Below are 13686 nucleotides of genomic sequence, written 5' to 3' on the forward strand. Positions count from 1 at the left end.
GATTAAAGTGCGACAATTTTCGCAGCATTCACGCCATTGAGTGGGTTTATCGGACACAATTGGCCCCATGGGGTCGAATCCTTCTACACTTTTCTATGGTCATAGACCCCCACAACCACTGCGAGTCGTAGGCTGCGACCTTCTAATTGTCGCTTCAGGTTGAAACCTTCAACCGATGTTATTGTATTGTTATTGCATTTCCTGTCGTTCTTTAATTTATGTACATATATCACATTTGTGTACTGTCATGAAAATAAGAAATTACGAAAAAGTAAAAAAAAATATTAAAAATGCAAACAAACGCATCAATAAATCAAAAAAAAAATATTACAAAACCCAAAATATGATTATATTTTCTTAAAAAATGGCGAAATATTGACAAATATATTTATATGTACAAGAAGTCCAAAATATTAAAAAAAAAATGAAAACATTTTTTAATTTTTGATAACCACAAGTGTTGATAAACAACCCTACAAAGTTTGGGAGTCGACGTGTTAGAAATGAAAAAGTAATAAACAAATAAATAACCGGCGTATGGTAATAGCTTGTCCAATCACTGGTTGGGATTAGTTTTATTAAATGAGCAAAATAAATACATATGTGTATGTATAAACACGCAATTACACTCTAAAAACGCCCGTCGGTAATTTAGTGCGGACGTATCAAAAATGCCACCCTTGCACTTGCGGCAAGTGGGATTGTACTTTGGTTAAGTACGGATGGCTCGGGGTGGCATTTTTGATACGTCCGCACTAAATTACCGACGGGCGTTTTTAGAGTGTATGAAGTGTCCACATATTGTAAGTGTCAGGACGTTTAGGCATGTAAAAACTGAATTCACGAATCAAATCTAATGAAATTTTTATGCAATATTAATGATGAACATACCGAAGTTTTTCAATGCTTCAGTAGTTCAAATATATCATCCCTACCTTTGGAGCGAAGACTTTGTCGCACACCTCTCATGAGCGCTTTGCCACTCGTTTCCCCAAAGTCTATTACAAATTTTTCCATAATTCTTCCGATTTTGTTTATGTCAATTTTTTCCAAGAGTATTGTTTATTAATTTATGGCAAAAATCTTTCAACGTGTCAACGTGTGAGGTTCGTTTGAAGCGTTGTCTTTCTTCTCGACAAAATCAACTGTTTCCCCTCGAAGGTACCCTTTCACTATTTTGGCATTCCAGCACGTATCTATCTCCGGCCAAAATGAAGCATGTTCTTTCCGGGGATCAGTCCTTTGAACAAGCAATCATTCAAATAAAGCCAACATTTCATATTCTTGGTGGAAGCGAATGAATTTGAGAAGCTCTCATTTTTGTCCATTGCCAGCCATTTTATGTATTTCATTGGAAATTTTATTTGGCTTTATATTTAGTAGTAGTAGTAGTTTATTCATTCATAGATTGATATGGCGGCGGCCTTTACAATCATGTATTATATAAAATAAATTACATAGGTTTAATATTTAAATCTCGAACAAACGTAATTTTTACATAATTCTTCTACATGAGTAGAACTTTACGTCATGGACGCCCCCAGGTCAACGGGTAAGTAGTTTGCATTATCCACGACGAGAAAATTCTGGAAGTCGATTTCAACATTTTCACAAAAAGTTTTGGAAAATCTGTTTTAGCTCCAGCTTTTTCATCTTCACTGAATTTTGGCGCGGTTTAAAAGTTGTACGTTTTGAAGCCCATCTTATTGGCTTCAATCGTGCGAAGATGGGTTTTTGAAATTGTTAGTTGTCTGGGCGCAACCCTCACGGATATGTTAAGGTTGCCTCCAAAAGATTTTTTCACGTTCCGTGTCAGTATGTTGGTCTCCTGACGGACAGGTTGACAAGGCAAAATTTTATATTTTGCATTTTCACAATCCTTATATCTGCATAATATATGATTAATTTTGTCCGGGGCATCCCTTGAAGAACGAAGTAGTCACGAGCCTTTTCCCGATCTGAGAAAATCACTTTTTCACACCAGTGGCAAACTAATTTTTCCACTTGTCCTAAACTTCGTGCTGTCATTTTTTAACGGAAAGAGATAATCAAATTCTGTTTTCGGTTTCAGAAAGCATATCAAATTTGCCAATTTTTATGCTTTTTAGATATTCAAAATTTACTTTTGGGTGGTTGAAAAAATAGGGTGAACCTTGACACTTTCATTGTGTGGACACTTTATATTTCCATACTTAATCCTCAAAAAAGAGTTGCGTTTGCCATGTTTAATTTAAATGGAAATCATTAAGGCGTGTTTCAGAATAGAGGTCGATGCTGCCGGAAGCTGGCAGCATTTTACATACGTAGGTATGCATGCGCTATGCATATAAATTGTATTTCCTATTAGGGGCCATCTATATATTACGCTTTGTCTCAAATGTAAGAGATAGAAATTGGATATTCTCTCATTCTGTGAGATGCTACTCGTGGGTCGTGATATTTTGTTATGTTATAGGTAATTTAATGCCACATGGCTCCACAAAGTTTCATTCAAAATACGCTACAACTACCCGAGATTTTATCATTCTCCCAAAATTAGTCAAATTGGGCTGTCTCAAAAGTAAGAGATAGGGCGTTTTTGGGAAATTTAATCAGTTAATTACTCAGCCCCTTGGCCAGGTCTCGACTTGAAATGTCAGTATTGGTCAAGATGCCAACCGGCAAACCTCTTTCCGACTACCAGTTGGGGCAGGTCGACCTTTTACGTGAGCAAGGGACGTCTCAATCGAGAATTTCTCAATTTCTCGGGTGTTCGCAAAGTGCAATTTCGAATTATCTTAATTCAAAGACCCACCAAGGCCTTGAAACAACTTCCTATGGTCACCCTAAGATTTTGACACCTCGGGATGAGCGACCAATTTGCAAACTTGCCGCAACAGGGCAGTAATCTATCAGAGAAATTCAATGGGAACTGCCGTTTACTGTCTCAAAGGACACCGTACACAGGTCCCTGACCAATAATACCGACTTGGAGTGGAGGAAAAATCTTACCCAGCCTCCCTTGACCCAATGCCACAAGGACGCAAGGCTGGAATTCGCCAGGAAGTACATGTCATGGGACAAAGAGTGGCAAAAGGTCATTTTTACGGACGAAAAAAAGTTAAATCTGGATGGACCGGATGGTTACTCGTATTATTGGCACCATCTCAAGAAGGAACCAGAAATCTTTTCTAAGCGACAAGCAGGTATGTCAGAAACCATTTTTGACCAGTTAGTTTTACAATAAACTACTTAATCATTAAATATAAAAATATTTTATTGGCTCATTAATAGGGGGTGGGTCTGTCATGCTTTGGGGAGGATTTGGGTACAATGGAAAGACTGAACTTGCGTCGATTCCACCAAGAACAGATTCCTAGGCTACCAAGGAGTCCTCAAGGCAAATCTCATTCGAGAACGTCCAAAAATTGGAGGGAGGGGTGGATTTTGCAGCAAGACAACGCTTCAATTCACGCTTCTCGCTCCACACTGGACTTTTTAGCGAGGAGAAACGTGCGGACTTTGTCCTGGCCAGCAAGAAGTCCGTATCTCAATCATGGAGAATCTCTGGGCCGAACTTTCGCGTCGAGTATACTCACACGGACGCCAGTATCGGACCAAACAAGAACTGGAACGCCAAATTCACGAAGAATGGGCGAACATCCCATTGGAAACTCTTCAGAATTTGAATGATTCAATGAATTGACGGATATTTGAGTTAATCTTAGTCCAGGGGGTTTCACTAAATATTAGACACTGTGTCTAGGGCTGGATTCAGTTAGAAATTAATATTAAATTAATTTAAAAATGTCCTATCTCTTACTTTTGAGACAGCCCAATTTGACTAATTTTGGGAGAATGATAAAATCTCGGGTAGTTGTAGCGTATTTTGAATGAAACTTTGTGGAGCCATGTGGCATTAAATTGCCTATAATACAACAAAATATCACGACCCACGAGTAGTATATCACAGAATGAGAGAATATCCAATTTCTATCTCTTACATTTGAGACAGTATACGTCGTCAAAAATTTCGATTCTAGAACCCACCCACCCAACGTATTTATTAATTAAGGGATAGGAAATTTTGACATAGGAAAGAAAGGAAGACCTACATAAACCAGCCACTAAAATGATGACGTGATTAATGGACCATCCCTTACTTCAACATAGTTATTTAAAAAATTGGACATTTTTATTACGTGAATTTAAGACTGTTTATAAATTGTTTAGAATGCATTTCTCCTACGAAGTCTTGGTCTCCCGGCCCATCGCCGTCCCTCCTGCTGATCCGAGGTGTCCCAATTTTTGCCCCGCCCAACCCCCTCCGTACTATGATCTTAGGATTAGTCTTTTCCAGTCTTGAGGTGTTTGGGACATTTTGTTTTGGAGGGCAGATCTGGGATACATGATTAATTAAAGTTATTTAAACATTTTCGAATGTCGATAAGGGTCCAATAAACAATTAATTAAATTCACATTCAATTAGCTACCGTGATTTGTTCCTGTCCTGTAGTAGTTTTGTGCTTGGGCCAAGTTGTGCATTCTTGGTTGTCGTCGACATCGTTATGTTCGCTGGATTCGGAAGAGGGTGGATGATAATCCGGGTCGGATTTGATTTTCGGGGCGTCGATTTCCATTACTGGGTCGTAGGATTCAATTTTTAAGTCATCGGGTTCGATCTTTGACTCGTCGGATTCAAATTTTGGCTCCGCTGGTTCCAGTTTAAGGGGATCCTCCTCGAATTGGGGACAAATTTCCTCACCGAGCAGGGCATCGGCGAAATCTAGGTTGGGGTAGAGCTCAATTGGACGGTCGGGCTCATCCTAAAAAAAAGTAATCATACGTTACCACGTTATTACGTTACCATAAAACAAATTTTTTGCCACCCCTTCCCTATCCTAACCTAACCATGAACAAGATAGACGACCCAAAACCAGCCATCCACCTCTTTGACGACGTTATATATGGACGTTCCCCCAAGCACAGGGACACCGTTAGGGTCAGGACATAAAGGATGTGATCGATTTTAGGAGAGTTTTGACCCAATCACCTGCCCTGACCAAGGTGTTACATAGTAATCAATTAAGATGGGATGGATAGGATGCCGACCCGTATTCCTTGTCAAGTTGACAACATGCTTTTTGCACAGTCCCAGAGAGAGGTGCGTATGGGTGGTGTTTTTCATGCCATGAAAAACTCTCATGACAACGAGTTTCATTCCATTCCAGGAATACAATTTGTTACTAATGGTAAGTTTAAGAACATATTTTATCCGATATGTTATTGGGCACGTATAAAACCCAATTAAATAATTGGTAATTTTATAATTACCTACAGTATGGAACATAATCATAGGGTGAGAATGGGTCCCACTTTATCTGTATGACTCATGTTCGCTTTCCGAATTTAAGTTTTTGACCATTTATTCATCGTGTATGTTTCCCCATATTTACAAAATTTCAGATCAGTGGGACCGATTTTAATTGGTACAGACAAAATTTAATTTCAAAAAATGAAAATTTAACGCAAAAAAATTAAGCGAAACGAGTCGTTTCGCTCGTGACAAAATCACATATAATTCATGCTGACTCAGTTTGAGTTCTCTAATTTAGCAAGATATGCTATCAGTAACTCATTCACTTTAAATCTACATCTTTAAAAAAGGTTTAACAGGTTTGTTTTATTATTTTCTGTCATGATTATATCTATTATTAACTTGAAATTAATAGGTAAAAATTAGCAGGTTAACTTATTCGTTGATTAGCATAATGTGCAACATTTTTCCTGAATTCGCTATGAACGGGGACACAGCAGACAAGTCAGGCCATAATTATTAAAAAAATTCGATAAATTTAATTTCTTGTCACTTTAACATTTTTATTTGAAAAATTGAACATTTTTATTATCTGAATTTAAGATTTTTTGACACGTCAATAAAATAAATTATTTAGCGTGCATTTCTCCTAAGAAATCTTGGTCTCCCGCCTCCGCCCCCTCGTCTTCCCTCGGCTTGACCGGTGGTCTCCCAATTTTCGCCCCGCCCAACCCCCTCCGCTGGGGGTCGCCCTTCCCCCTTCCCTTGTAATACCCCTTCCTCTCGGGGTCATGGGAATACATGTGAATGTCCAAATACTCCTTCAACCGGAACCTCTTCCCACACTGGGTGCACAAATGTTCCGCGTCCTCCGGTCGGATATGAATCTGCCTGTGGCGGGTCAGCTTAACTTGTGAAATCAATCCGCGCCCACAAATATTACAAATGAACCTGTTCAAAAAATATTCATTTATCAAAATTAATTCAATATAAAAAGTGGAGCAAATTATTCATTCATTATTCATTCCAAATTTGAAAGTAAATATTTATATACATATTGCTAATTTCATCCGAAATTCTCTTAATTCGATGGATTTTTCAATATACCGGACGTGTTAAGCATCTCGTGTGAAATGAATATGCATGAAATTGTTTATTCATTCTCCATGAGTTTGACGTGAATAAATATTTTTTTGATATTTATTCACTCAAAAACTTTGGGAAAATTATTCACTTTCCTGAATTTATGGATTCATGAATAAACATATTTTTCATTCTCAATTGAATAAATGAATGTCAACAGGTACAAATGAAGCTTACCGCTTCGCTCCGGGCTCTCTACTCTTATGGACCTCTATCATATGGTTCCGGAGCGAACTGTCTTTCATACTCGCGCCACAGACTTCGCACACCCCAATGGTCGAATTATGAATCGTGGCGATATGTTTATCCCTTGCGGTCGACATCACGAATCGTTTCGGACATTGGGGGCACTCGAAGGGGAGCGCCCACCGGGGCGGGTGGCGCGCCTGAATGTGGAGGTCAAACGCGGCCGTGGTGGGGAAGTAGTGCACCACGTGGGGACCAATTTTGCACGGAATTGCGGCCTCGCGACAAGCTGCCGCACAATCGGGCGCGGTCACGTGCGCGGTGAAGGGCACGATTTCGAGGAACAGGACGCCACATCCGGTACAAGTTAGCGCTTCGCGAGGCAAATGTTTCCTGCGCTGGTGGCCTTCGAGGTTGATCGTGTTGGTGAAGAATTTCTGGCAAGTGGGGCATTTGTAGCCGGGGGTGGTGTTTTGGGGGCAGTAGAGCTCATGGGCAGTCCACGTGGACAGGGTGGGGAGGATTTGGGTGCAGTGGGGACAGGGGAAGGTGGTGATGGAGTAGTGGGCCGCAAGCCAGGTGAGGGTGGGGATTTGTGTGGGGGGGTCAGTTTTTTTAAAGTGGGTGCGGGCGTAGGTTTTCCGCCACTTGACAAAGTCGGGCCAGGTCCACGTGGGCGTGACGGGGATGGGGTAAGGGGTATCTTCTCTGATGGGGGTGGGGTTTTGGGACCCGGTGTTTTTCGGGCGGCAGGCCGGCTGGTGGGCGTACCAGGCGGCCAAAGTGGCGAAATTGCAGGGGCAATGGGGACAGGGGAAGGTGGTTATGGAGAAATGGGTCGCAAGCCAGGAGAGGGGAGGGGTTTTAACTGGGGGGTTGAGTCTGGAGTAGGTGGGGGGATTCGCTTTCGCGTGGGCGGTACGCCACGTGACAAAGTCGAGCCAGGTCCAGGCCGGGGTAACCGGGATGGGGAGGAGGGAGAAGGCTGCGTCGTTTTCTGCAGGGGTGGCAGGTTTCTTGAGGGGGAGTGGTTTCCTGGGGCGAGGGGGGACGGGTTTTTTAGCGGAAGTGGAAGCAGAGTCCTAAGGATAAAGTGGTAAGTATTAAAATTGAAGTACAAGTCAAAAATTTAATACATAGATTAATTAATTAATTAATTACCGCGATCTTGGCTTTGGCCGCTATTGTAGTTAGGGGGACGTATTTTGGAGCGCGGTTCTGTAGATAAAGCGACAATTAATCGAAATAATTAAAATATTGTGAACTATCAGTTTAATAAATAATTAAATAAACAAATTGATTTTCAATTAATTACTGTAATCTTGATCAGCTTTTTCAATCTTGTAGTGTGGGGGACGTCTTGTTTTGGACAGGGGTTCTGAGGATAGAAGAGCCGTGATTAGGTAAAGTTATTTAAATAATTTCCGAAATATTGAGGGTATTCATTACGAGTTCGCATGTTCGCATCGCAACATAATTTTTTCGAAATTGCGAATTTTGCGAAGCAACGAAGTGAAGGCACTTCGCATGACAGTTCGTAAAAATGCGATGTATGAAATTTCAAAAATTTTAAAAGGCAAAACTTTGGTAACTAATGGAGATTTATGGACTTCCCATTGCAAAATTGTCCATATTTGTAAAAAAAAAAAAATATTTTGCGAACTAAATACTAGCCTTGGAGATGCGCAAGTTCGCAAATTGATTTTCAAGTCAAATTTTTTTGCGAACTTGCGAACTTTATTTTTTTGCGAACGTTGCTAACGATGCGAACTCGAAATGAATACCCTCATTATTTCGATAAGTGCGAATTACATAAATAAATTGATTTCCAATCAATTTAATTACCGTGATCTCGGTCTTTTCCGGTCTTGTGGTACTTTTGTTCTTTGACGAGATTGTGAATTCTTGGTTGTCGTTGACATCGTTGTGTTGGCCGGATTCGGGTTCGGGGGGGTAATAATCCGGGTCGGCTTCGATTTGAAGGGGGTTGATTTTTGGGTCGTCGGGTTCAATGTTTGACTCGTCAGATTCTATTTTTATGTCGTCGGGTTCAATTTTGAGGTCGTCGGGTTCGATGTTTGGCTTGAAGGGTTCGATTTTAAGGGGGTCGTCCTCAAATTGGGGGCAAATTTCCTCGCCGAGCAGGGCATCTGCGAAATCTAGGGTGGGGTACAGCCCAATTGGAAGGTGGGGGTCACCCTCTAGGGTCTAAAAAAAGTAGAAACTATTATTACGAATTTACTCAAACTATGCAAAAAGAGCAAGTACAGCATTTCAACACAACTTGCGAAATTTCTCAAAACTTTTCCTGGAAAACTGATACCATTTTTTTGGAAATTTGTCCAGTACATGGTTTTATTTCGAAAAGTCATCCACCTCAATGAGGTGGCCTCAAAAAATGCTTGAAATTTCAAATAATCCGAATTAAAATGAGAAAACGGAATTTTTAAAAATCATATTTTTTTACGACTTTTTGGGCTGGGAAGGTTTGTTTGGCTAAATGAGACGTTACGCTCATGGTGATAAGGAGACGTTCGTAAACTTCGTGCGCATTTTTTTTAGAGGCCCCTTTTAACCTGTGTCTTATCGGAACGATATTATACGTATAAGACCCTGACCACCCATGCACCCACTTTTTTACGCTACAAAGTTAACGAACATGGCCTAAATTGAGAATATATGTATAGCGTACCGGTTTAATTGGAATATTGTGCGTGTTTTTTCTCCTTTTACGGCTTCCGAATTGTCCACTAATTTGATATGGAGCTTTTCTTTTTCCAGCTATTGGTCTATTTGTCCCTTTTGTCCTCACCATTGTTCGATTTGTCCCCGCTATTGTTCCACTTGTCCCTGTTGCCTTTGGTGGGGGACCTCTTCTTTTATTGCGTTTTGGCTTACGTCGTTGATAAAATTTGCCATCTATAATTAAATCAAGATACACTGTTAAAAATGAAATGATGGGACAATTTTAAAAAAAAGTAAATTCACTCTTAATTGTATATTCAGTAAATTATAGTATAATTATTATACTAAATCCTGCGCAAACATTACTCTGTATCAAGTTAACGTTATTTTTAAAAGCGCTAAAACCGACCTTGTGCCCTTTTAACGTTAAGTATGACCTGGGAACGGACCGCTTTGGCGATTCTTCGGATTATGGCGGCTTCCTCCCCGTTGATTTGAAAATAGGCAAACTTTTCATTGGTGTCCGTGAGGATGTGATTTTTTAAAACTGTTCGTATTGGGCGCGGAGTTTCTCCATTTCCGCGAACAGATCGCCTGCCCGAGTGACCATGGGGGCGCAGGCGCCACAGAGAACAATCCACTCGGCCGGATGACCGTAAATCCGCAAAAACTGGGCACACCGGACGGAGGGAAATGTAAGGATTTCCCGGAGCAGGAAGATCACCCGGGCGCCGGATTGGACCAGGTCAGATTCCGGAAAAGGGGGCAGGTTCGGGGCAGGTTCCAATCCCCTCACGTGACCAATAGGCCCCACGTTATGATGTTACATATAAACAATTAACATGGAAAGGATAGGATGTCGACCTGTATCCCCCGGAAAATTTACCACATCCTTTTTGCACAGTCCCAGACAGAGATGCGTATTGGTGATGATGCTTTTTTAATGCCATGAAAAACTTTCATGAAAACGAGATTCATTCCATGAAAACAATTTGTTATTAAGTTTAGGGCCATATATTTTATCCAATATGTTATTCGGCACGTATAAAAACCAACTAAACAATTGGTAATTTTATGAACTACTGCGTAGTTCAAATGTTTCGCCACAATGGAAAATTTTAAATGTACGGTATCGAGTCTTGACTGACTTACAATTAGTTCCTCAATCTTATAAAAAATTCCAATGAATGAGGTATCTAATTTTTTAAGAACGCAGTGGCGGCGGAAGCAGGGGGATAGGGGGACATTGTCTCCCCAGAAATGTCCCCACATATCCCCCCAACTTCCGCCAACCACTGTAAGAATGCAAATCTAAATTATTTGTCACGGAAGTTTTTAATGGGTGTACAAAAACGCCGTAAGTTGTTTTACAATAAATAGTTTCCTGGGGTTTTGGGTACTTTTAAGGATCGTCGAGCAGAGGCCCCACTACAAGCTGCTCATCTCATGGATAATTAATAAACTCACGGAGACACTAAAAAGTTGTACACATTTCTGGAAAATTTTAATTTTAAAATTGTGAACTGTTCCCAATTCGTAATGTGTTTATTTCTTTGATAAAAATAAAATATTCGCAAATTCAATGTATTCTTCATCGGATTACGTCAAGTTTTTGAAATTTTTAATTGTACCGCCCACTGAATGAGTGGTTCGGCATTACATAACTTGGATTATTGATGATTACATACATATTTAGATCAAATTTTAAGTTAAACCTTGTATTTTAAAATGGTATCCCACCTCTAGTAATTTTATAGCGTTGCTAAGGATTTTTTTATTATTGCCAAGGAAGTTTGTTTATATTGCTAAAGATTTTTATGGCGTTGCTCAGGAATTCTTTTACGTTGCTAAGGAATTATTTACATTTCTAGGGATTTTTTACATTCAAGTGTACCTGAATGGGTCCCTGCATGTTGTTCTTACTCCGTTCTACTTATCTATCATATGCGTGACTAAAGATCACGTAGTCAATGGCGAAAGTGGATATTGTTGCTGTGAGTTTTGTTATTTATAAGATTTGCATACATAAATGACGTAGCTGCTATACCTGAGTTGGTTGTGAAGGAAATACACACAGTGCAATTAACCTTTTGAAACCGGATTTTCAGTTTATATTTATATCTCTACATCTTATACTTACGTAAGCTGCACGTAGTCAATAGTCTACTTTTGTATAAAATGTAAACTCTGCAATCTTCTTGGACTCAGTTTCATTCTCAATTTCACACAGTTTTAATAATCGTTGGATTTTTCAAGAATCACAAATTCATCATGCCTCTCATAAAATTATTGTTTCTCTCCTCGATTGTTTCGGCGTCCTCTACTCACATTCGTCCTCACCCATATCGCCAAGTAAGTATTAAATTGATTAAGGAATACATGAAAAATTCTCAATATCTTTTCCCCTTAAAATCTACAGGTGTCCAAATCCTCCCTTCCCTCCATTCCAACATGGACCACGCAAATACCCACTTTTCCTTATCTTCTTGACCAAATTTATCAAAAATACGAATCCGTCCTAGACCTAACAAGTAGGAAATCCCTCTCAAAAGATCTCCGTCGTACAGTTGCCTCCCATCTCCTCGGTCCCGTGGGAATGACACAATTAACCATTCACCTCCACGAGCGCCTCATCTCTCCCGGAATAATGCGGACAGATATTTATTCCTTCCTAAAAAATGAACAAGATCTCACCTCTTTCAAATCCCAAATCCAAGACATAATCTCATCCCTCAAACAATTCCAAGCTTTTCCACCAGATAGTGAGGATAATAATTCAGAAAATGCGTCCTCCCCCGAGCTCCAAACCCTCCTCGACCTTTATACCAGGAAGGGGTCAATTTTCCAAAAATACCCGTTGGAATCCATCTCAATCTTTAATCCACTTAGTCATTTTATCGTAGCCGCGTCTAATTTAGAACAGGATCGATTCGCTCATAAAAAATTACTCTGTGGTGTTCGCGCAGCGTGGGATAAGTATGAAAAACTCGGGGTGAAGGATAGACTAAGAAGAGTACAAGTATTCGGATGGGACCGTCATTTCATTAGTGGACATCACGACCTTGAACTTCCCAACCATGCCCACCAGGCCGGATTCAACTGCACGGTGGACTCATGTCCGCAAAACATCCAGTACAGAAACACATCTGGCGACGTATTCTTAGTAGAAAGTCCAAAGTACGAGGAGCAAGGGTACGGGAAGAGGAGAAGGGGTGACACACTCGTCGAAATATTCCACGCCATTGAAAATTGCAGTTTCAAGGAAAGTGAACACTTTACAAATTATCTAGATCAAACAAAACCCTCCCGTCAAGGCTTCCTCTGCATTTTGGATGGCACAGAAAAATACCTGACTCATGAAAAAGATGGCGATTACAAATATTCACAAAGTTTAAAAACCTACCTGCAAAGCCTGAGACAAGGGGTGGAGAAGGATTTTAGAAAAATGGTAAATTCTTTAGATCCTATAAAATCTCATTTGGCCGATTGTCACCTATCTCCTGCTGGAAGTATGGAGGTTACCGTGGTCAGGGCAGAGCTTACGTTGGATAAGGGGGCATACGATAAGCAAAGTGGTATTTATGATGATGAATCACACGTCCTTCCGGATCCGTACGTGAAGATTTTCGTGGATGAGGTTGAGGTTGGGAGAACGAGTGTGAAGAATAATACCCTCACCCCGTTGTGGATGGAGACATTTAGTGTTGATAAGGTTTACTCTTGGAGTGATGTCAGGGTCGAGGTTTTTGATCAAGATTTAGGAGAAGGTGATAAAGATGACGGTTTGGGTGGGGTTGATTTAGAACTAGTTAATGTCGTGGCTGGATTAAGGGATGACTTTTTCAGCAATAAGGCAGACATAGGGTTTGGTACGGTTACTGTGGGGATTTTGTATAGGCCGGTAAGGATTTAATTGTGTCAAATGTGTTCAAGGTTAGTTTTTGTTGTATTGTATTATTTATTTATTTTGAAAGGAATAAAGGGCTTATATTATTTAAATACATATGTGACAGACATTGCCGTCCTCACAGATATACATACATACATATGTACGCTACGCATATACATATATGCATATAATTTACAAATTCATTCATTTACTCATCTCCATACAGCAATAAATTATTAAGATGCATGCAATGCCCTTTTTATTGGTGACAGTTTTTACCCTACTTTTTCTACATATGTACATACATACATACGAAGGTGCTTTAGTATTGATTTTCAAAAGGTATGTTACGCACTGTTTCTGGCTAAAATTTTAATGAAATAACAACCTTCAAATACATTTAGGAATTTTTTAAATCTGGCTTTCCTTTGGGGGATGGTCCGTATGTGGCAAGAACCACGTTTGAAAGCCTTAAGCCTAGCTTCAA

The 13686-nt window shown here is 40.1% G+C and overlaps 1 protein-coding gene across 1 annotated transcript; it reads left to right on the plus strand.

Moving 5' to 3' along the window:
• Positions 1-11541: 11541 nt before the first annotated feature.
• LOC118433205 lies at positions 11542-13313 on the plus strand. The gene is made up of 2 exons (XM_035844897.1): positions 11542-11662; positions 11730-13313. The coding sequence occupies exons 1-2, from the start codon at positions 11582-11584 to the stop codon at positions 13221-13223; spliced, it is 1575 nt and encodes a 524-aa protein (XP_035700790.1). The 5' UTR covers positions 11542-11581; the 3' UTR covers positions 13224-13313.
• Positions 13314-13686: the final 373 nt, after the last annotated feature.

The sequence above is a fragment of the Folsomia candida genome, unplaced genomic scaffold (genome assembly GCF_002217175.1).
Source record: "Folsomia candida strain VU population unplaced genomic scaffold, ASM221717v1 Fcan01_Sc044, whole genome shotgun sequence".
NCBI classification, from domain to species: domain Eukaryota; kingdom Metazoa; phylum Arthropoda; class Collembola; order Entomobryomorpha; family Isotomidae; genus Folsomia; species Folsomia candida.

Coding starts and splice junctions, on each gene's coding strand:
- LOC118433205 (XM_035844897.1), top strand. CDS start 11,582: ATGCCTCTCATAAAATTATTGTTTCTCTCCTCGATTGTTTCGGCGTCC. Junction 11,663..11,729: donor GTCCTCACCCATATCGCCAA/GTAAGTATTAAA, acceptor TAAAATCTACAG/GTGTCCAAATCCTCCCTTCC.